Source organism: Corythoichthys intestinalis, chromosome 7, assembly GCF_030265065.1.
Source record: "Corythoichthys intestinalis isolate RoL2023-P3 chromosome 7, ASM3026506v1, whole genome shotgun sequence".
Lineage (NCBI taxonomy): Eukaryota > Metazoa > Chordata > Actinopteri > Syngnathiformes > Syngnathidae > Corythoichthys > Corythoichthys intestinalis.
The window spans coordinates 5218055-5243191 of NC_080401.1; the positions used below are offsets into that span (position 1 = coordinate 5218055).

At 38.7% G+C, this 25137-nt stretch overlaps 1 protein-coding gene across 6 annotated transcripts in view; it reads right to left on the minus strand.

Moving 5' to 3' along the window:
* Positions 1 to 23030, minus strand: part of LOC130919257 (leukocyte elastase inhibitor-like) — a 30237-nt gene extending 7207 nt beyond the window's left edge. The window contains exons 1-5 of one of the 6 annotated variants that reach the window (XM_057841816.1): positions 17294 to 22960; positions 13333 to 13439; positions 13071 to 13261; positions 10552 to 10634; positions 2583 to 2770 (exon numbers count right to left, since the gene is read on the minus strand). In XM_057841816.1, the coding sequence (XP_057697799.1) occupies positions 2583 to 2750 (168 nt within the window). In that variant the 5' untranslated portion in view covers positions 2751 to 2770; positions 10552 to 10634; positions 13071 to 13261; positions 13333 to 13439; positions 17294 to 22960. The other 5 variants (XM_057841813.1, XM_057841814.1, XM_057841812.1 and 2 more) reach the window with 5 other exon arrangements.
* Positions 23031 to 25137: the final 2107 nt, after the last annotated feature.

Here is a 25137-nt window from a genome sequence, read left to right on the forward strand (position 1 = left end):
CATTGGCTGCCATTGACGTCCATCTCTGTCAATGGCAGTGAAACATGATCACTCAATGCCATCCTTCCCTTTCAAATAAATATAATGTCTATCGTTGTCAATGACAGTGATTGAGTTAAAGGCTAAAAGCAACGAAATAATCGAGGGGCATAACGATTAGGCATGTCTCCGATCTGATCACGTGATTGGAAATCGGGCAAGAGCAGTTTTAGAAGAACTGATTTTGTTAAATTTCAGAGCTACAAAGCAACAAAATAAAATTTACAAGGTTATCATCAAAAGAAACAATAAAATGTACTATGTTTGCAAGACTGGAATGCACGTGGACAAAGAATCACGGGAGTGGCTGACAATTAACACGCACAAGGACTGCCAGGAGTGCAATGTTACTTGGATGACATGCTCTGCACCGGTGCCAACGACGAGGAGCATCTTTGCAACCTGGATGCTGTCTTAATAAGACTAAGGCAGTATGGTCTTCCAGTGCGCAAGGAAAAATGATAATTTTTGAGACCATCTGTAGAGTATCTCGGGCATGTGATTGACAAAAAAGGGCAACAGATGGGTCCATCAAAGACAAAGGCAATTGTGGATGCACCCACCCCAGAAAATGTGAGTCAGCTTAGATCTTTTTTAGGTCTACTAAACTATTATGGACGGATTCCCAATTTGGCATCACTTCTTAATTGCTTTTGCATTGAGAACACTTAACAAAGCAGAGTCAAACTATGCTCAATTGAAACAAGAAACATTGAGCTTTTTTTTTCGTGTGAGGAAGTTCCACCAATATTTTTATGGAAGGAAGTTTACTCCATACCTGTCAACCCAAGGCCATCAGGCCGTTGGCAATCGTACAAATAGTGACGTATGCCCTTACAAATTGGTGACTAATCTTACAACGTCGTCTATAACATGCAATATGAAACATAAATAAAACTCAATTTTTAAAATAATACGAATTTATTGGTAATATTGTAACATATAACCTGGTGCAATCAAAGAACAATCTATATCTTCAGCTACATCATGATTACTAAAATTTAACAGTGACTTTTGTTATAATTGTACAGTATGCAGCAATTTTGGCAGTTTCTATCATGTCTTTTGATGGCTGCACTTCATGGCACTTCAGCTCGCAATTCAGTTTGACTTGAAGGTACGTTATTGTGTCCAATTGTAAATTAAAAAGGTCAATTGATCAAATTAACTTACCGATGGAATCTTTGAGTCAGGGAACATTTCTTTTGCTAATTCTGAGAAGTGATCAGCAATAGTTTTATTCTGCAAATTGTGTTCGGCAACAAATTGGCAGAATAAAATCTCCTCTTTTGTCACTTTTCATTCTGCAGACTTCATCTTTATGACCAGCGTTGTTAATCTTACTTTTAAAAAGTAATTAATTACAGTAACAAACTCCTCCCAAAAAGTTATTGAGTTAGTAACTCAGTAACTCAGTTACCTTGATGTAAGAATAATTAGTTACTTGGCAAAGTAACTGGTGTTACCTTTCATGTTTTTTTTTCATTTAAAAAAAAAACAAAACCAAAACATAAGTAACCTTTGCTTTGTTTGGAAGTCATTTGATGTTGTGAATCAACCGTTAAAGTTGTTAAAATCACTCCCGTTTTTGCATTAGTTCCCTTAGAAGTCTCCTGTTTTAAAATGGCGGCTGTTTACCAACGCCGCCGAGTCTGTCATTTCGCATGTAGTTCTATATGCATGTGATATCTAGGCGTAGATTGTAGGCTGTCGGCTATAGCCAGGGAATATTGTAGCCACCTAGCCTAGCATCGAGTTTGCTACAGCGTCACAACAAACACTCTTCTATCTCTATGCCTCTGACTTTTCCCGCGTCATTCAATCAACATAATGCATAGTTACACACATTGTCTCGTTGCCGAAACGGTGACAAGATCTGAACGGAGGGAAAAAAAACGTAATGCACGAAAAACGTACAGATTTTGAACGTACGGCGTACACATTTAAAAATCAGTGCTCACTTGTACAAATTACGCCGAAACCGTACAACTTGACAGGTATGTTACTCTGTTAACGGATCACAGACCACTGACAACGATTATGGGACCTCATGCAGGAATCCCTTCACTGGCTGCTGCACGTCTTCAGAGGTGGGCTTTGTTGTTACCAGCTCACTCATACGACATCAAGTATGGTAAATCTGATTTGCATTGCAATGCTGATGGACTTTCGAGGTTGACGCTTCCTGTCACTAAACATGAACCAACCGCAGTGGACATATTCTATTTCCGAAATGTTGAACATGCACCCATTTCAGCTTTGCAAGTGAAACGTGCAACTCGGAATGACCACCGGTGCAAAAATGTGTGATTGGGACAACTCTACTTTGAATGTGTTATTTAAAAAAGATATTGACTGTAATGGACAACCGCATACAAAAAATGTGGGCAGAGCTGTTTAAAAATATTTGTACATTATAAAAAACATATACCCCTACATTAGGTGGTTATTTTCATAGTATTTTTTGCTGTATATACAGTATTAAGCATAATTTCCTGGACATGACGTTTTTCAAAATTGCTAATCAAAGAAATGCTTTTTACCTGTGCCATCTGTGTAGCAGTGTCTCCTTTGGCTCCCAGGTAGACCATAGCTAAGGCTGAGCTGATGCTGAATGGGGAGACGAAGATGTTTCCACTTTGGTTTGCCTGGCTCAGGCTGCGTAGCAGCTCCAGAGCAAAAGTTGTGTTCGAGGTGCTGAGCGCGGCCATGTTGATGGAGAAGTATTTTTCTGCAATGAACAATAGTATGTTCATACCTAAACACGTTTTCGCACATAATACAGCGACACTTTGATTTTGCACCCAAACTAGAGTTTCTTTCCATGACATGAATTCAACATTAATTTGACTTGATTTGTGTGTACAGTAGGTTGTCATGCAATAAAGCACAATTAAAAATTGAGGGAATTTAAGTTTTGTGTGTTGTGTGTACAGTAGGTTGCATAGACAGGGTCTAAGACCTTTTTAAAAACACTTAGAACAGAATTTCACAGCCAATTATGTAAATAAACTTTGACAAAGTCAAAATTTCTAAGCAGTTTCATGCAATAAAAACACAATTAAAAATTGAGGGAATTTAAGTTTTGCAAGATTAATTTCAATGACTTTCAAGACATTTTATATAGATTAGGAAATGTAAAACTTTCTACGGCCCTTAAACGGCCAGCGGTACAAGTGGAAGACTATGGTTTGCTACTATAATAGCCCCTTTCAGACTTATATCCTGCTAAATTCTCGTGCAAGGTGACGCAGCATTTACCCGTGCCATGGCTTTCACACAGGGAGAGAGGTCCCAGGAATAACCCTGGTTAGACACTTTCACAGACTTGTCCTGTGTTGGCGACTCGTCACTTTCTGTTCGGGAGGGTGGCTGGCGCGACAATATGTCATTTTTGGTCGACATCGGAAACAAAATAAACTACACATTTCCAAAGATGGACAATGGATTCTCCTCCTCGGCTGTACGATCCAGTAACAAGTTAATTTCATTATGTTTCCAGTTTAATTTAGCTATTTCCAGTTTGCCATGTATATAATTGTGATGTTTGTTCTCCGCTTTTTGTCTTACTGCGAAGAAAGAGGAAATGACGATCGAACTGCCATGATATTTATGTCATCAGCCTTCGCGCTGCGACCCGGGAATAAACGCCTGTTTTCACACATGCCGCATCCCGGGTAAGTCTCGGACATTATACTAGGACGCGACCCGGTAAATGTTTGCATAATCTCCATGTTAGTCGACCCAGGAAATTGCTTTCACACATAAGTGCTACCTGTGTAAATCCCAGGATTTGAATGGTGTTCAGGTATGTGTGAAAGCGGCTAATGGTTTGTGGAATTTGCCACATTCACATTTTCTGTGGCCGTTTTTTGTTTCAAATACATATACCATATATACGTATACAGTGCTGGCCAAAAGTATTGTCACCCCTGCATTTCTGTCAGATAATGCTTAATTTCTCCTAGAAAATGATTGCAATTACAAATGCTTTGGTAGTAATATCTTCATGTATTTTGCTTGCAATGAAAAAACACAAAAGAGAATGGAAAAAAAATTAAATCATCCTCATTTTACACAAAATTGGCCGGACAAAAGTATAGGCACCCTTTCAAAAATCATGAGATGCTTCTCTATTTTGTGTAATAAACATTACCTGTTACTTACCTGTGGCACATAACAGGTGGTGGCAATGACTAAATCACACTTACAGCCAGTTGACATGGATTAAAGTTGACTCAACCTCTGTCCTGTGTCCTTGTGTGTACCACATTGAGCGTGCAGAAAAGAAGACCAAAGAACTGTCTGAGACTTGAGAAGCAAAATTGTGAGGAAACATGGGCAATCTCAAGGCTACAAGTCCATCTCCAAAGACTGAATGTTCCTGTGTCTACCGTGCGCAGTGTCATCAATAAGTGTACAACCCAAGGCACTGTGGCTAACCTCCCTAGATGTGGACGGAAAAGAAAAATTCACGAGAGATTTCAATGAAAGATTGTGCGGATAGTAGATAAAGAACCTCGACTAAAATCCAAACAAGTTCAAGCGGTCCTGCAGTCCGAGGGTGCAACAGTGTCAACCTGTACTATCCGTTGACGTCTGAATGAAAAGGGACTCCATGGGAGGATACCCAGGAAGACCCCACTTCTGACCCAGAGACATAAAAAAGCCGGGCTAGAGTTTGCCAAAACTTACCTGAGAAAGCCAAAAATGTTTTGGTCTTTTGGTTCTTTGGTCAGATGAGACAAAAGTTGAGCTTTTTGTGAAAACGCATCAACATAGAGTTTACAGAAAAAAACAAGGCCTTAAAAGGAAAGATTACGGTCCCCACAGTCAAACATGGCGGAGCTTCCCTGATGTTTTGGGGTTGTGTTGCTACCTCTGGCACTGGACTGCTTGTCCGTGTGCATGGCATTATGAAGTCTGTTGACTAACAACAAACTTTGCAGGCCTAGTGTGAGAAAGCTGGGTCTCCGCAGAGGTCATGGGTCAGCAGGACAGTGACCCATTGCACACTTCAAAAAGCAAAACTAGAAAATGTTTTGAGAGAAAGCAATTGAGACTTCCAAAGTGGCCAGCAATGAGTCCAGACCTGAATCCTATAGAATACTTGTGGCTGTTTGGAGAAGGCACCCTTCAAATCTCAGAGACCTGGAGCAGTTGGCCAAAGAAGAATGGACTAAATTTCCAGCAGAGAAACTCATTGATGGATAACGGAAGCCATTGTTCGCAGTTATTTTGTCTAAAGGTAGTGCTACCAAGTATTAGGCTGAGGGTGCCAATTCTTTTGTCTGGCCCATTTTTGGAGTTTTGTGTAAAATGGTCATGATTCCCCCCCCCCCATTATCTTTTGTGTTTTTTCATTGCAACAAAATAAATGAAGACATTACTACCAAAGCATTTGTGGTTGCAATTATTTTCTGGGAGAAATTGAGCATTATCTGGCAGAATTTCAGGAGTGCCAATACTTTTGGCCAGCACTGTATATATATTATATATATATATATATATACACACACATTGAAGAAGATAGATGGATCACGTTAGGGCTTCAGAAAGTGGTGCAATGCAGACTACAATGGCCACAAAACTCAATGGCGATGGCCTGTCATATCACATTTTATGGATTTTGGGCTGTGAAAGTCTCCAGTCTGATGCACTCGTATCTGGTATGTTAGAAAACGTTTGAAGAATGGTGGCAAGAGTGTTTGTTTTTACAGGGTAGCCACCCCCTAAGCAATTTGGCGCCCCCTCAACTTGATGGTGATCTAGGCAACCGCCTAGCTTGCCTATGCTCAGGGTCAGCCCTGAGAACTGTAATTTGTTTTCCTGATTGAGTTGTGTATTTTGTCAGTTTCCCATCTCATAGTGCCATTTCTTGTTTCAAATACGTAAAAGCAATCTTCTTGTTCCATGCAGTTTACAAAATTATGAAACCCTGTCATATTTCACTTCATCCATTTGGTGATCAAAAAAGGAAGTCCTCATCAAGAATTGAAATAGTTTACTTTTCAAATACAATGTTCTATTGTCATAATTCATTGTTCTCAAGCACTGCTGTTCCTAGTTGTTTGGTTTCAAAAAGCGAGATTATGCCAGTAAAACTAAGAGTTACTGCCAGGTGTGCCAGATAAACCTATTTTAGTCAGCAAACAAATGAAGTGAACTACAGTATAACACATAACAAAGATCGACTCACTTCAATAACTTCTCCTATATATACATTTAAGAGAATACAAGGTAATCGGGCGCAATATTACTGTCAACTTCTACACTGCTTTGACTTTTTAGTAGGCTATAGATCCTCACGTTACCTGTTTGTCCACCTGTTGGAAACCACTGCAGCTTTGTTCAATGAAATGCGCACGAAAAAAAGCAAGTGACAGGTAGAAGCAAACAAAGCTCCACCGATATTCCCCAGGCAGATCCAATGTGTCCAGACGTGAGCTTGTGAATTAAATTCACATTTTCGCCGCCTCATTTATTGCATTTGAACTGTTCAGTGTGGGTGGAGCGCATGCCTGGGCGATAGGTCACTGTGCAACAATGCAAGCCATTACACTGAAAAGGAACAAAGTCAACAGTGAGGTCGAATGACAAGCTGTTCATTATACACGAGAAACAGTATGGTTCTGTCAGCCCGATGATGCCTTTATCTTAAACTCACACAGTAAAGGTTGTTTGTTCATGATTAAAAATACTGCACCCTAATCTAATTTCTTAGGTCATATCTGAGTATTCTGAAACAATTGTTCCTCTCTACACTTAGATAGAGGTGGCAAAAGTTATTCTATCTGTAAGTTGGTAAATTTAAAAGTTAGGGGGGGGGGTAAAAAAAAATCAAACTAAAGTGTCCTACCTAAAGAGAAAGGCAACATCTATATCATGTGCATACAGTGCTGGCCAAAAGTATTGGCACCTCTGCAATTCTGTCAGATAATGCTCAATTTCTCCCTGAAAATGATTGCAATTACAAATGCTTTGGTAGTAATATCTTCATTTATTTTGCTTGCAATGAAAAAACACAAAAGAGAATGAAAAAAAACATTATGTCATTATCATTTTACACAAAACTCCACAAATGGGCCGGATAAAAGTATGAGCATCCTCAGCCTGCCAAATACTTGGTGGCACAACCTTTAGACAAAACTGGGAATAACCGCTTCTGGTATCTATTGGTGAGTTTCTTACAATGCTCTGCTGGAATTTTAGACCATTCTTCTTTGGTCAATTTCTCCAGGTTTCTGAGATTTGAAGGGTGCCTTCTCCAAACTGCCATTTTTAGATCTCTCTACAGGTGTTCTATAGTATTCAGGTCTGGACTCATTGCTGCCCACTTTAGAAGTCTCCAGTGCTTTCACTCAAACATTTTTTTTAGTGCTTTTTGAATTGTGTTTTGGATCATTGTCCTGCTTGAAGACCCATGACCTCTGAAGGAGACCCAGCTTTCCCAGACTGGGCCCTACATTATGTTGCAAAATTTGTTGGTCGTCTTCATATTTCATAATGCCATGCACACGGTCAAGCAGTCCAGTGCCAGAGGCAGCAAAGCAACCCCAAAACATCAGGGAAGCTCCGCCATGTTTGACTGTGGGGACCGTGTTTTTTTTTTTTTTTTGAAGGCCACATTTTTTCCCTGTAAACTCTATGCTGGTGCCTTTTTCCAAAAACCTCTACTTTTGTCTCATCTGACCAGAGAACATTCTTCCAAAACGTTTTTGGCTTTCTCAGGTAAGTTTTGGCAAACTCCAGCCTGGCTTTTTTATGTCTCTGGATCAGAAGTGGGGTCTTCCTGGGTATCCTACCTTAGAGTCCCTTTTCATTTAGACGCCGACGGATAGTACGGTTCACACTGTTGCACACTTGGACTGCAGGACAGCTTAAACTTGTTTGGATGTTAGTTGAGGTTCTTTATCCACCATCTGCACAATCTTTCGTTGAAATCTCTCATCAAATTTTCTTGTCCGTCCACATCTAGGGAGGTTAGACATAGTGCCATGGGCTTTACACTTAGAGTATTGATGACACTGTGCACAGTAGACACAAGAACATTGAAGGTCTTTGGAGATGGACTTGTAGCCTTGAGATGGCCCATGCTTTTCTCACAATTTTGCTTCTCAAGTCCTCTGACAGTTCTTTGGTCTTCTTTCTTTTCTCCATGCTCAGTGTGGTACACAAAAGGACACAGGACAGAGGTTGAGTCAACTTTAATCCATTTTAACTGGCTGCATCTGTGATTTAGTTATTGCCCCCACCTGTTATGTGCCACATATGAGTAACAGGTACTGTTAATTACACAAATTAGAGAAGCATCACATGATTTTTCAAAGGGTGCCAATACTTTTGTCCGGCCCATTTTGTGTAAAATGTAAAACGTTTTGTGTAAAATGATAATGTTTTTTTTTTTTTTTTTCTATTCTATTTTGTGTTTTTTCATTGCAAGCAAACCAAAATAAATGACGATATTACTACCAAAGCATTTGTAAGTGCAATCATTTTTTGGGAGAAATTGAGGTTTATCTGACAGAACTGCAGGGGTGCCAATTCTTTCGGCCAGCACTGTACCAACAGAAGGAATCCTTTTTTTTTTTTTTTTTTTTTTTTAATAAATAGAAAAAAGTTATGTTTTTCTGATGTATAATACTGGAGAAAAGCAAAAATAATGCCTTTGATATACACTGAAGTGGCCATTGAGAGTTTTCATCATTTTTGAATGCCCAAACTCTTTTAGCAAATCAATCAAATGTGAGTGGTGTGCCTCAGTGGTAAAGTAGTTGTTTCACCAACCCAGTGGTTTTGAGTTAAATTCCCCACCCTGGTAACCTCGTTTAAGTATTCTTGAGCGAGATACTGAACCCTATGTTGCGCCTGATGCTGCGTCATCAGTACTTAAATGAGGCTAATGTATCAAAGCGCTTTGAGTGCCTTGAAAGTTGGAAAGGCGCTATAAAATTGTAACTCTATCAAAAGGAAGTATCCCAGTATGCCCACTCTTCTTCATGACATGAGCAGAGGTGGGTAGTTACATTTACTTGAGTAGTTTTACTTTACTACATACTTTGTACTTTTACTCGAGTAGATTTGTGAAGAAGAAACGCTACTCTTATTCTGCGCACCAGGCACATTTAGAACCGGTGGGCAACGTTTTCAATGACACTCCTCCGCATTCCTCCGTTAGGATCGCTCTTATTGTTGCTGTGATTACTGCCTTTAGTGTCAGGGATAGTCTGAGGGTTGTTGTCATACACCCTGTCGTTAAAGTATCCCCCCCGATAAAAATCCGGTGGGTTCAAGCCCGGTGACTGCAGCGACCACACCGGGACACACCTGTGGCTGATCAGTCGGTCAGGGAAACACTGCTGTAGCCATGCAATGATTCGTTTGCGGTGTGGTGGGTGGCACCATCTTGCTGGAATATCTGGAGGACCCTGACTATCTCTCTTTGTTGACCAAGTGCTGTCCAGAACTTGCCAAGCACCTGGAAACGTATATCGCTCAGTGTTGATTGTCACAGACCGCCCGTTTTCGTCCTCAAACCAGAATGATACAATGATACCATGTTTGGAGATGGCAACCCAGGCAGTGCACTTCATAGAGTGTAATGGCATTTGCAGACAGTACTCACAAAGTACTTAAGTACAGTACTTACAAACGACCTCGTCACAGCATCTGACTCTGGTCTACTATCAATCATTGTCCTTCTCAATCTCACTGCTGTCTTCGACACCATTTCTGTCTCCACCGGCTCTCCTCCCTTGGTATCACCCACACACCCCTTTCCTGGTTCACTTCCTACCTGTCCGACCGCACACAATTTGTCATATTCAGCCCCCATAAATCCAAATCCCTGTTCTATCTATACATCTCTTTATCGTGCTTTTAATTTTTTTATTATTGTTTTGTTGTTACTGTGATTCGATCTCTCTTGTGAAGCGTGTTTGTGTGGATTTAAAAGCGCTCTAGAAATGAAATGTATTATTATTATTATTATTACTCAGGGGGTGTGCTACCCCAGATGTTGTTCTTAGAGTTCAAGTGACCTGACAACAGAAAATGTTCCTCATATGAAAACCAGACATTGTCAAGGATGTCTGGCACAGCGTCAATCATGTCGCAACCCCACTGGCACAAAATAATCGCTTCCTCATGCCGTCAGGTGTAAGCTTTTGTTTAATCTGCATCCTGTATGGATACAGTTGGAGATCGGAAATCAAAATTCTCCACATAGACACTCGGTTGATTCCAAGCTCCTGACTTTGCCAATGCACAGACTTGCTTAGACTGTGGACAACAGAGTCTCTGACTGTAGCAACATTATGTGGTGTCCTTAATGATTTCTGTCGTCCAGAGTGTGCGTTGGTGTCTTAACCATTGAGGTTATGCACAGTCCCATGGGTTCTGAACTTGTTGAACCATCGGTATATCATTGAGTGGACAGGGAAATTCAAGACATCCGAACCGTGTTTTCAATTGCATTTGAGCTGCGTGGATAGACCTCAGGCCAAAATTTACCTCAACTATAAATGTCTTTTCCTCAGTAGTCCATGGCATCTCGAAGGTCAAATTTGGTAGAGCATTAATTCTTCTTGGTAAATCTGAAAAATAAAAGGAATTGATGAATTATTTCATAAATTATTCAAGTTTAGGTGATGACCGTATTTTCTGGGGGGCGTCACCCTTAGCTTCAGAATGTGACAAAATCATGCTGGTCGTTAGGGATGGGAATTGATAGGATTTTTATGATTCCGATTCCATTATTGATATTGCTTAACGATTCGATTCTTTATCGATTCTCTTATCGATTCTAATTTGGGGAAAAAGAACAAACGTTTTGATTGGCATTGAGTTTGTTTAATCAGAAGTCACAACCTTAAAAACTCCCAACAAGGTCAAAAGAGGCCCAAAGCCTCAATATTAACTGTGGCAATAAGTGGCAAATGCACAAGAATGTGTAACAGTTTACTGAAACATTTTTCTAATAGAAATAAAAAATATTGGTATATATTGGCATATAGGTCGTTGGTCTGCCGTTAGCAATATGTGTTAAACTTGCAGTGGTCCCCAAACCTTTTCCAGTGAGGGCCGCATAACTTTTCCCTTCTCTGATGAGGGGCCGGGGTCAGATTGTAACCAAAAAAGTGTGACGATTGCAGGAGTGCCTAAATGTAAAAAATTATTGTTTTTCAGAAAGCCACAATCAAATAACCCTTTCTGGATATTTCACGGAACAAAAGTAAATAAAATAAAAATAATATAATAATAATTAATAATAATAACAATATTAATCAAATAGATAATAACCAAATAACCCTCTCTGAGTTCTTCACAGCAAAAAGGCCAGAAAATAATTAACACTATTGAGAGGAAAAAAAAAAAAAAAAATTCAAAATGCTCTCTGGTATTGTTCAGGGGGCCGGACCAAATGTTGGTTTCGGCCCGCGGGCCGTAGTTTGGGGACCCCAGTTAAAGTATTATTTACCAGTACAGTATATTGAAATGCATGCCTTTTAGTTTTTATGGTGCTTTCACGCTCAAGTGGGGGCGCCCTTGCGCTTCCTCACGCGAAGAAGAACGCGCTCACGTGAAGAAGAGCGCGCTTACACGCGAAGAAGAAGAAGCATCCAAGCGAGTTAGTGAGAGAGGGAAGCACTGCTACGACCCTACGTTCTTTATTAATGCTTGTAAAATATCTACAGAGGCAACGCCTGTATGTATCATCTTTTGTGTTGTTGTTGTGTGTTGCCACTCGCGATCGGACACTTAAATCCAGTTGTGTAGTGGTTTGAACGATGTGCTAATGCTAGCGAACGCATGCTAACTGTTTTGTTATTACTGAATTAGAAGCTAATCATCGCTGATTTACGTTGATGCAAACCTGTTTGTTATTGGGGCCGAAATTGATTTGTTTCATTTCCTTTTTTAGTTTCACTCTTCAAGTGATGGTTGAATAAAGTCAGCAAATTATACCAACGTCTTCTGTATCGTGATTTCGGAGTTTAGCTTGATGTATAGCTGTCTTCGCTCCCAATGCAGTTATCTCCACCTTCCCTCCCGATGCAGTTATCTCCACCTTGCAATGATTGCAAGTCGTTTTGTTGTAATTTTTCCTCGTGAAGTGAAGACACACTTTCGAGCGTTTGAACCTACGTGCTGTCATTGTTATGTTTACGGCGGCAATGCTCGTGCTAAACCATCATAACCTTTCATTTTCACCCTCTTTCCTGGTGAAGTGTAGCCAAACTTTTGAGCGGGTGGTTCTTGGCGCCATGCGAGTTTGATGTGTTTGGACAACAAGACAGTCACGACGCAATATGCGTCTTCAGGACTTGTTAAAGGGATCGTTAAGGCTTTTTCATTGTGATGTCGAGGCCTCGAAACACTAGGAACCGGTTCCGAATTGGAATCGGATTTCGATTCCCATCCCTACTGGTCGTCATACTTCTTCTTGGACTTCTTGTCCAACAGACCCCAGACTGTGAGACTTAACCCCCACTATTCTTCCACCCGCACACTGAGCACCGGCTCATCACAGGGAGCACGACTGCAGTCCAATCCACAGGAGCAACACCATCGCCAAGTTTGCTGATGACTTTACCGTGGTTGGACCAGTGGTTCCCAAACCGGTCCTCAAGGACCCCTGTGTGTCCTGCTTTTTGTCCCTACTGATCGAGCACAGACCCTTTAACCAATGAGGTTTCGGCTAAAACAAGCAGCACCTGACTACAATCAACTGATTGCACTTGTAAAACACCAGATTGGTACACATGTGTCATCCAGCTTTGTTGGAAAGAAATCCAGCACCCACAGTGGCCCGATGTTGAATAGTTTGGGAACCCCTGGGTTGGATTAATCTCACAGGAAGATGAGGCACCCTACAGAGAGGAAGTCCCAAAACTCTCAGCCTGGTGCTCAGACAAGAACTTGGCCCTGAACACCCCCAAAAACAAAGAGGTCATCATGGACTTCAGGAGGAACAGTACTGCCCCTCCGCCCCTGTATACCATCGGCGAGTGTGTGGAGAGGGTACACACCTTCGGGTTCTTGGGAGTCCAGATCTCGGATGACCTCTCATGGACAGCAAACATAACAGCTATCACAAAGAAAGCTCAGCAGCGTCTGCACTTCATGCGAGTCCTCAGGAAGAACAAGCTGCTGGCCTTCTACCACTCATCCATTGAGAGCCTGCTAACATACTGCATTTCTACCTGGTACGGGAGCTGCACTGCTGCAGACGGAGAAGCTTCAGAGATAGTCAAGGCAGCGCAGAGGATCATTGGCTGTCCTCTCCCCTACCTGATGGACATCTACTCCTCCCGGTGCCTCAGCAGAGCTCTAAACATCTTCAAGGACAGCTCACATCCTGGTTTCCAGCTGTTTGATCTGCTCCCCTCTGGGAGACGCTATAGGTGTTTAAAAGCAAGAACAAACAGACTGAGGAACAGTTTCTTTGCTAAAACCATCTCCACCCTGAACAGCCATATGTAACACCGCATCACCCAAAGTCAAATATTCATTTACATGCAATATACTATGTGCAATACTTACTGCATGCAATATTCAATGCCTCACTGTCAACTGCGGCTACTTAACCTCTATTCACCCATATTCTATGTGCAATCCTTCCAGTATTTACGTGCACTATTCAATGCCTTCACTGTCAACTGCTGCTACTTCAATTATTTGCACTGCCTGAAGATAGGACTACCTCATGCTCATTTTATATTTATTACATTTTATACTTTTATTCTTGCAAGTCACTTTTGAGATTTTTACTTGTCCTGCACTGTAAAGGGAGATGCTTTACAATTTCATTGTACTCTATAATGACAATAAAGGGCTATTCTATTGTATCCTATTCTATTCTATTCTATTCTATTCTATTCTATTCTATTCTATTCTATTCTATTCTATTCTATTCTATTCTATTCTATTCTATTCCAAAATAGCTTCGCTGGTATCGATCACAGCTATTCTCCCAGTAGCAACCAATCCATGTCATCACCCCCAGCATGCATTGCGAGCGTAAAACATGTTGTCCTCCATAGGGCAAAATATGTACTAAATTAGGGATGTTCCGATTGCATATTTTTGCACCCGAGTCCGAGTCACCTAATATTGAAACTCTGCCGATATCGAGTCCCGATCCAATACCCCCCCCAAAAAAGTTTTTTTTTTTTTTTTAATTTGACCAAAGTTCCAAACATGTAACAGTACTGTACTTACAGTACTTCCTTTTTTATCGGTAGTGTTGCGGAGTATAAAATATTTTTGTCTCTTGGCAATGCCCATGTATTTCTGCATTATTTTGTTAATTTTTACCCCTTAAAAAATAAAAATATAAATATTTTTAAAATTAAAAACCAGATCCTTTTCACCCAATTCCGATCCTCTAAAAAATGGCGTAATTGGCCCGATTTCCGATTACATAATCAGACCGGGGACATCACTATACTAAATATTATTGATTTTCAAATCAATGGAAATATATATATATTTTTTTATCATATATTTTAGTAGAAAAGAACAATTGTGGCTTATTAGGTCCTATAAGTCTCGTGGATCCTTTTAAAGTGGCATGAAAATTAAAGTATTTGAAATCGAGACGTCATTACTAGAGGTGTGCAAAATTTCCGATTCTTGGATTATTCGCGATTCGGCCGTGGAAGATTCGAGAACGATTCACAAACATCCAAATTCCGATTATTGAAATATGCAAGTAAAGTGGACGTACACAACACTCAGCGCGCCGCGCCGTCTTTGGGACGGAACGGAGCGAGAGTAGCTAAACATCATGCTTCCCATTACCCGGCCCCTCGGGTAATGCCAATGTTCAACTCACGGCTCTAGCTCAACTCATGCAACGAGATAAAAAAACACAACAACATACCTGACTGCTGCCGAAAAGCTGTACATCCATATAATGTTACGGTGGATATCATTTATATAGGACTAGATGCAATATAGATTTGGTAGTGTTAGCAGCACATCTACAAAAAGCTAGATGCAGACGTTATAAACGGCCGCCATCTTAAACCAGTACACTTCCCTGCAAGGCTGTTGTAGCGAACCTTCCAAGCAAACCTAATTAACTTTTTATCTAAAATACTCCTAAATCGGTAAAATATTGACTTGAATCTATCTTTAAAATAGTTTAAAAACTTTCACATGTTGAAAGTAGACAAAAGGGAAATTATGGAATAACGGGAGCAATTTTTACAAATTTAACGGTTGATTCACAACATTAAATTAATTGAATGTAGTTTAAAGCTGTTGATACAGAATGGGAACTGGAGTTTTTTATTTACTATTATTTTTGTATATTTGTTTACTGCTATATGTTAACTTGATACTGAAATAGTAGTATGGTTTAGCCTGAGAGTATTTTTGAACAATTTTGGAACTAATGTACAAAACATTAAAAAAAAAAAAAAAAAAAAAAAAAAAAAAAAGAGAAAAAAAAAAAGGAGGGGGGTGCATCAATAATCGTTTTATAATCGAATCGGAGTCTCTGAATCGTAATCGTAATCGAATCGTTAGGTGCCCAAAGATTCCCAGCTCTAGTCATTACTCAAAAGCGCAGATTTTGAAGTTTTTATTTTGGTACCGATAGACCATGAAAAACCAGGAATATCATCATGTTAATTTCATGGTAGGAAATATACTTTTTCTCAACTAGAGGGCACACGTGCACTTTAGACAGGTGATTTTCATTTCTGAAGAGCAGGGGTGTCCAAACTTTTTGCAAAGGGGGCCAGATTTGGTGTGGTAAAAATGTGGGGGGCCGACCTTGACTGACGTCCTTTACGTAGAACAATATATTTAAGCAAATTTTAGCAAGCCATTCTGTGTGTCACATTTGCTTTATTATTTTTTTTAAATTAATAATTTCAACAATCTCGCAACTTGCCTTTGTGGCGTACTCTTTTGAATCTCGGGCTCTTGCGAAATACTGCTGCTGTGAAATTAAACTAGCTTCAAGTTGCTTCAATTTATCGCTACGTATTTACCCTGTAATCTTGTCGTACATGTCAGCGTGTCTTGTTTGGCAATATCGCCTCACAGTGAACTATTAAAAGCAGCGACTGTCTCTGTGCAAATAAGGCAGACACAGTTGTTGCGTATTTTAGAGAAGAAATTGTCCAATTTCCACCTATCCTTGAAGCGTCGGCCGTCACAGTTGATTGTCGCCATTTTAGAAAATTGGGAGTAACGGGTCACACGGGACAATGTTGATTAGAGTGCTACTGCCTTTTAGTGGGTAAATGAGGGGCAACATTTAGTGTGTAAGCTACTTCATATGCTGGTAGCAGTACTGCTGACCAATTTATCAAGTCGGTGTGTGGGCCAGAAGTTATTAATTTTAGGACAGAGGCTGGGGGCCGGATGAAATTTGTCCACGGGCCGCATTTAGACCCCGGGCCGGACTTTGGACATGTCTGCAGTAGAGGTTTCTAGTCTAAATTTGATGACTTTTTTTGCATTTTTTTGCCTCATATGGTCATATAATAGGTTATAAAAATAATAACAGTTCATATTATAGATATTGTGCTGAGCAAAAAAACACACCGTAGTTTTAGAAAAATCTCAGACAATGTAAGCCCTTACTCCCAATGTTGTTTTTACCGAATACACCTTGTACTCGAGTAAATTTTTGGGATGACTACTTTTACTTTTACTTGGGGAATATTATTTTTAAGTAAATTTTTGGCTAACATCGGCTACTGCTTTCGATGCAATAAAAACAAGTTGTTGTCGTTTTGCAACGACGGATAATGACAAATAAAATATGCTAAATGAGCTAATAACTAAAATGCATTTAATTATATTATACTTGTCTGATTATAATGACATTTTTTAAAAATGATGAATGATAATGATGAATTTCGATAGTTATTAGAGCAAAAAAGGATCAAACAGTTCTCTTGAGAAAAAAATGTAATGTTTGGGTGTATCTTGGCTCCCTGATTCTGATACAGAATATCATTATCATATATAAATGGCGGAAAACACTCAGGTGCCTTGAAGTTCCGCTCTGAGACCCCAATTTGGCCAAATTTCAAAATTGTCCGATATGCACGTGTGATACATCATTGAAAAGCTTAAAATTTCAATTTTCTGGGGAAAGAAACATTTTGAACAGGAGGGCATTAAAAAAAAAAATATATATATTAAACAGCGAAACCCTATCTGGAGGTGAGAGCAAGTGCAGAATTAAAGACGCCATGACTTTAACGACATATTAGTGAGTACTTACCTTGTTTCGATCCAAAAACTCCATGTAACAAGGATCACTGAGTGTCAAGACACAGGTGTGAATGGCCACAGCTGGATTTTGGGGGGATTTTAAAGGTGAAACATGGAAATATAACAAGGTCGCGATGCAGAAATCGCAGACATCAAGGAGTGGTCGAGATTTTCTTTTTCATATATTTACCCTTTTAACGTTTTTTTTTTTCAATTTGTCTTTGTTTGCATTAATTATTTATCATCTAACATATCGGAGAAAATGTGACAGTAACACAAAAAATACAATTAAGCGATAGTTATGAGGTAGATAAACGTGAATTTTTTACAGACACCATTTTTTCCCATTGTAACGTAATTTGTTTAATAGTTTAAAATATGCGAGTGAATAATTTTTCAAAGTCTTTTTTTTAAAACAAAATATTAGACATCAATTAAAGACTCTAAGCTGAAAATGACATTTTGAAAGATAAAAATAATTAATTACCTCCGTTTTACCGCGCAACGTCTGCAAATGGGGGTCCCATGGGTAAAACGGACAAATTAAAAATAGTTCAGGGGCTTAATGCGCCATGAATCTGCTATGGCAGCATATAGACATATTGTTCCGTCAAACACAACAGTTCTTTTTTAAAATGTAGGAAATAGAAACAATATGTTTTCAAGTGGAGGGATTAAATACAAAGCGGTCAGAAATAAAATTATTTAGGTGAAGTGCAGAGAAATCCACTTAACTACAGTCACAAAGTATAGTATTTGTACTTAATTACTTCCCACCACTGCTATTAGAGGTAACCATTTAGAGTTACAATTAAGTGTAGGTAGTAGGTACAATCATTTTATTAAAGCATAATGTAAAACTTGCATTTTTAGTTAGTAGCTTGTGTTGAGGAGCGTTTTCCAAAAGAAAAGGTTCTTCTTGACAATCATTTCTTGTTTGAAAAGGTGTGTTCAATGTGATTTATGGTAGCTATTCCAGTTTATCTTACTCTTCGTGCAGGCTTACAACATAGCCTTGGCAACCATGAAAAACATGTCTGATTTATGTCAGCCTTTGGAACGCAGAAGTCCATTACATAACCTGCATAATATAAGCGTGGCTTACAAAGTCATGAGAGAAGTTTGCCTTGAAGTCCTTCCAAGATGTAGAGTGGCTTGAAAAAGTTTGTACAACAATTGATAATTTTCTTTTAAATATCCATGGTTATATGGGTCTGCCATTAGTTGAATACAGTGGTACCTCTACTTAGGCCTATGTGGAAGCATAATAGGGGAGATTATGACCAATAGGGCAGCAGGATTTATGGCGTGACTTTTAAAAACAGAAAGTGCATATGTATCTTTTACAGTATTCCATTGTATTTTTGCCTCTCGTAACCTGAATATCTTTCTTAACAAGAGGCAATATGTTCTCGTTTAGGCGTGTCGTAACCTGAAAATTACCGTATTGGCCCGAATATAAGACGGTGTTTTTTGCATTGAAATGAGACTGAAAAAGTGGGAGTCGTCTTATATTCGGGGTCTAGACATTATACCCATTCACGATGCTAGATGGCGCCAGATACCATTGAAGCGAATGCTGAACTTGAGGAGTAACGTACTCTCAAGTTTAACCAGTTTGCATTATTTTATTGCAGTGTTTTTCCTTATTCAGATTTGTTTCAAGACTGCAGTTAAAACATAGTGCTGCAACGACTGATTAACTCGAGTTATTCTATCAGCGTTCTATCAGTCCATATAAACTTTGAATATAATAAGACTAAACAGAGATTATTAATGTCTGTTATTTGTGTTCTCTTTTTGGAAATCAAAATATGATCAGCCTGGAATGACATACAGCGAGCATGTGTAATTTGTTTTGATGCTTCTGCGCATGCGGGTCTCTTTGCTGAGCGCATCTCGGACTGCGAATTAGTGCGCATGCGTGATACTTGAACGGTCTCAATGGACAAAGGCAGTCTGAACCGTCACGCCAAAAAACAGGTATGGCAAAAAAATCGGATTTGTGCATTAAGACCTGTAGTATGAACCTAGCCTAAATGGATTGGGCGTCGAGCACCATCATTGCAGCCTTAAAGTTAACTGAGACACTATTATAGTGAAGGATTTTGGTAGCAACTTGTTTGTTCCTTTTTATTTTATTTTTTTCAGACATTGACACCTTTTTAAAATAATATTTCTATTATTGGCAGGAGCATATCGATAACCTTTTGGGACTAGTATCATGTATCAAGGGTATCAAGTATCATGATACATCACTGTTTCGATATTTTGTCACACCCCTAATTTCCAGCTTACTTCCTGTTGATTTCGGGTCACTTCCTGTCGCTTTCGGGTAATTTTTGGGTCACTTCTTTGTTAATTCATTGCCTGTCATTGACGGTGCTAGACGTCAATTCTATTTTGACAGGGAGGGAGTGAATGAAGATAAATGTGACTGCGGACACAAGAATCAGCCAAGTGTATTAGTCCACAAATTTACGGTTTTAAGGCGTCAATGTTAATATAAAAGTACGTGATTTTGAATGTATGAATGAGCTACAACGTGCCTCACAGGCAGAACAATCATGCAGGTTGAATTGGCCCGCTACGTGGGTCGCAGGTCACAGGTTTGACACCACTGATATAGCAGACAAACATTTATATTTTAGAAGTAAAAACGAGTTTTTAGAGTTACACAAATTGTGCAATAATGAAACAAAAGAAGCTGGTTGTAGAAGATTCAGGGCTCCGGCGAGGTGCACAGGAGTCTTCAAATGAACTCCACTTTTTTAATGGCTCACATGCAAGTGTGCATACATGTACAGTGTACACACATTTACTTTAAGGTGAACAACATAGATATTAAGTCAACATTCATAGCCCTCTTAATGCGTTTCCGTTATTAAAACATAGTGCTGCAACGACTGATTAACCCGAGTTATTCGATTAGAAAAAAGCTTTCAATCAAATTTTGCTGATTTGAGGATTCATTTAATTAGAGTGGCGTTGTAATGGTTTGTTTTAAAAGTGTTCGCATGAGTTTTATTAATTTGGGTGGATACACTGCCAGCTAGTGGCAACAATGAATATGACATATCTCATCTAATGTGGCAGGATCAAACTTCTCCCTATTAAGGTTTAAATTGATTGTTTTAAATTAATACATAAATAAATTCAATCAATAAATTTGATTGTTTATAAATTCGTGATTTACTTTGGAGGTATATTTAGCAGGTTTTTTTTTTGTTTTTTTTTTGCTTGGATGATTTAAGAATATAGTTTAAAAAAAAAAAGTTCACATTTTATAGCATTTACGCTAGCGGACTTTCCCTAAGCAAGTTAGCCAATTATTCTTCTGTTGCTCTTCGCTCCTCATTTATTAAATTTTCAAGGCCAGGTATTTTAATTTGATTTTAAATGCATTTATTGCTCTTGTGAAATGAAAGTCCAATTCTGCATAGTTTGAAAAAAATCACTCTGGAATTTTACTTTGTATTCACATTTAATGCTCTTTTAAAAGTGCAATCTCAGCAAGCCTGTTTTAAATCTCCTAAAATTGATTCTGCAACGTCTTAACATCTTAAAGGGAACCTCGGACTTAAAGACTTGCTGTATGAGCTCTAATAAGCCACAATTGTTCTCTTTTACTAAAAGATGTTATTAGAAACACATAAAATATTGCCATTGATTTAAAAATCTATAATATTTAGTACATGTTGTGACTTACAGAGGGGTGCCATGTTTTATGCGCACAATGGGCGCTCGGGGTGATGGCATAGTTTGTCACTGTCACTAGACTAACACTACCAGATTACTGCAATTCCTTCTACGTGGCAAGACGCCCAACACATGCGCACATCGTTTAAAAGCGGCAAGTACTTACTATTTGTGTTTTTATTGAGTCTTTTATTACCTTTTCATTGCCTCAGTACTTTTTGCATGTGTCTCATACTTTTAAGCATTGTGTTTTCTTGTGGTAGCTTTAAAGCAGATTGTTGATCTGTTGACCACATTAGTCAGCATTTAGCAGTTAGCATATTTAAACCACTTTTCTTTGATATTACTACGTTTAAGTATTTTCTTAAGGCATCTTTAATGTGTTGTCTGTATGCATCTAAACTAAACAAGTTGAAAGCGCACGGTAGTACAGTGGTACGTCGACATACGATGGCTTCGACACACGATCTTTTCGACATCCGACGTAAAATTTGACTCGCCATTTGTTTCTATACATCCAACGACATGCTCGAAATACGACGACATGACAGCACCTCAGACGAACGCGCGGATGATTTTCTTGTGTGAGAGATCAACACAGGTTTCAAAAAGGTTGATACAGTTGGCGAAACAAGGAAAAAGGTGACGCATACCTTCTAAATGAAGATGCAAATTATAGAGACATATGAGCGTGGGGTGCGCATCCGTGAACTGGCTCAACAATACATCTCCACAGTCCTCCTCTGACCACGGTTCGCCAGTCTTTATAAGTTAAGGTGACAATTATTATTGTGGTAACATCGCCAAAGAAAGTCACTTTTTTATCATTTATTTCACAACTTATCCAAACACAAAACGCCTTCCGGAGTTGACAGTGTTCTCAAGAAAACATTAAAAAGGAAAGTAAACTCAAGCTCTCTCACATCAGGTAAAGCAAAAAACGTCTGCCACATTAGTTCCCGATCTGTTACATTATTACAGGAATTATTATTATTATTATATTATTCCGATTTTTATTTCTAATGTATTTGTCTTGCTATTGTAATTGCCATTTGTAAAAGTACTTAATGTAAGTATTTATTAAGGATTTAATGTAGGTTTTTGGGCTGTGGAATGAATTAATGGAATTATAATGTATTTCTATAGGAAACTCCTGCTCGACATACGACCAATTCGACTTACAAACAAGGTCCTGGAACGAATTAACTGTAGAGGTACCACTTTACTATGGGTGTCAAATTCGCTTCTTGTACACGTTTCGCCAGTGTAGCACATTTTGGCACATTTTTTTTTCCTACTCTCATCTCGTCTCATCCCGTGTTTCCTGTTCATTTTGCTTTTGCTGCTCGTTTTGTGAAATATCGACAGTGCTGTCATGCTCATTAATGTTCCTCTTGGGTTCAAATTGAATGGGTTGAACAGATGACATGTTTATGTCGCTAGAGTCATATTATGGTAGCCCGACAGCGTAACCATGTGATGTCACCGGCTTGCGACATCAACAATAATGGCGACCTACTAGTTAAACTAATTTTACTAAATTGTTTAGAAACGAAAACATCAAGCGGGGTTTCAATATCGAATTATTTTAACTCATAATAATGTTTTTCTTTTAAGAACTACAAGTGTTTCTATCTGTGGATCCCTTTAAATGTTCCTAATCTGATTACTCGATTATTTGATCTATTTGATTAATCGATTACGCAAATATTCAATAGCTGCAGCACTATAAACCACATAATTTGAACAATTAACCAATTATAGTGAACATATGTAAGCTACATGATCGCTCTTCCCAATATTAAATTTACTGCTCACATTAATTATGTTATGAGGCTAACAGTAGTAGCTGCTAAAAACAAGCTGACAACAACTAGTGTCAACGATCGAAAAAAACACAAAACACTTGTAAACTACCATTCCTCCACCTAGCATTGTGAGGACTGTTCACGATCTATGTGCAGCGCCTTTAATTCATTTTACAAGGCATACTCACATCGTCATTGACTTCTGCATCACTCGGAACCGACGTATGAACCGGAAACGCAGAACCGGAAAATAATGTATGAGCACAGTTTCCAAAATAAAAGCGCGGTTATAAATAGAAAGTAGTCAATTAAAGGGCTAAATTATTAAACGAGTTGAAGAATTCTTAACACCGATGCTAAAATATGTCCATCCAAACAGGAAAATTACATTAATATCCAGTTGGCCCTTCTTTAGCAAAAACAACCTTATAGCTTCCAATGAGGGTCTGTATGTATGGAATGGAGTGCCAAAATTTAGAAATATATGAATGATTATATAAATAAATGAATGAATGGATAAATAAATATTATCAGAAATAAATGAATGGATAAAAAAACAATAAAAGTATTTTTTAAAAATTATCTTTTACTTTTTTTTCTTTGAGAAACACAAATGAAAGAGACAAGGGCAATTTTTGTTATTGACTTTTACTTTTTGTCAGTGAAAAACAAAAACAAAACAACAATGGCAATTTTTTCCATGCCTTTTCCATTTCGCTTATCATTGTCTTTGCCTTTGCTTTTGCATTTGCATTTGAATGAAACAATCAAATTAAATGAATTTTTAAAATTAAATTAAAGAGATCCTCGATCTTAAAGACAAGTAATTCTTAAAGAGAATTATAATACTAAGGGGCTGTGAGATATCAATAGAACCATTATGTGACAAGATAACAAATATTAATAAAGTTAACAAAAAAATAAATCACATTCACAAGCAATTATCGAAAATAGATCGAAAATGACAAACATTTCCGAAAGTATTCGAGAAACAGCCGAATGGGGCTTTAAAAGTTACAGCCAGGAAACAAAAGGTCGAGGCAGGTGCCATCATTGTTTATCGACGAGAGAGTTGCGTTCGTGTTTTATCAAAAAATCGCTAAAATGGTTCAAATCTGTCATGCTATGTGGTGTATAAATAGCCATTTGTCGCAATGTTGTACCCATCAGTTCCCGAACGCGAGAAAAAGAGCTGGACTACGCAGACAATGAATAAAGTTTGTCCGTGCAAAGAGGGCTAATTTTGGAGACCCAGCCGCCGGCTTTGTGCCGAAAAATAGCCGCCCCGCGTGAAATGTCCCCCCTGATGGAAGCGCCCACACGTCACTCGTACAAACAGCTTTTTCTTACCAATCAATGGACACGGAAACGACTTTCTTTTACTGTGAATATGTATTATTTTACTCTGCTTGAACTAATAAATATTGTATTTTGAATATGTATTATTTTACTCTGCTTGAACTAATGAATCTTGTACTTCGAATATGTATTATTTTGCTCTGCTTGAACTAATAAATGTCATACCTGTGTGATTGTCATCGGGATATGGTCGTGAAAACATGTTGACGAATAAATTTCTGTTCAAAGATGGTAATCTGGCCCAGTCCACGATTTGATTTGTTACCAAAATACATTAATAGTATTTTGTGTAATGTATTTATTTAAGACTGATTTTACAGTCGTAAATCCCTTCTGTAATGCGTCCATGAAAACATAGACGTTTTCACCTCAATAAAGCCTCATAAATAAGCACTACCGTCAGGGGGGACATTTCACGTGGGGGTGGGGACATTTTTCGGCACAACACCTGTTGTGGGGGGACATTTTTCGGCACAACACCGGCACGGTTTTGTGTGGTGCGCATTTTACACCTGAAAGCTATTCGAACAATGGACAAATGAAATCAGGTTTTGCTAAGAAATTGCTGCTGAAAGCAGATGCGGTACCTAGCATACACGCCACCTAAATGTCACGAGATATCAAGAAAGAGGACCATGACTGGCACTGATGAGACCACCCCACCACCCCAGGCTAAGCAAAGGAGGGGAGCAGCCAAGCTCGAAATGGGCAGAGTGAGTACTCTTTTATAATAAAAAACATATCACGCATTGGATATAGGACTGGACACATGTATAAATTATCGCTCGTAAAATATATAGAACAAATCCTCTAATCCCATTCATATTTGTGTCTGTTGGCAGAGCGAAAACCTATGATAGCACAATAAATGATAATTATTCTATACATTATTTTGTGTTCACGGTGTATCAGCTTCACAAAAAGAAATGCAAAACAAACCATTCGGTGTTTCCCACATGATCTGTTGCCGTGTTGTACCGAAATCTGC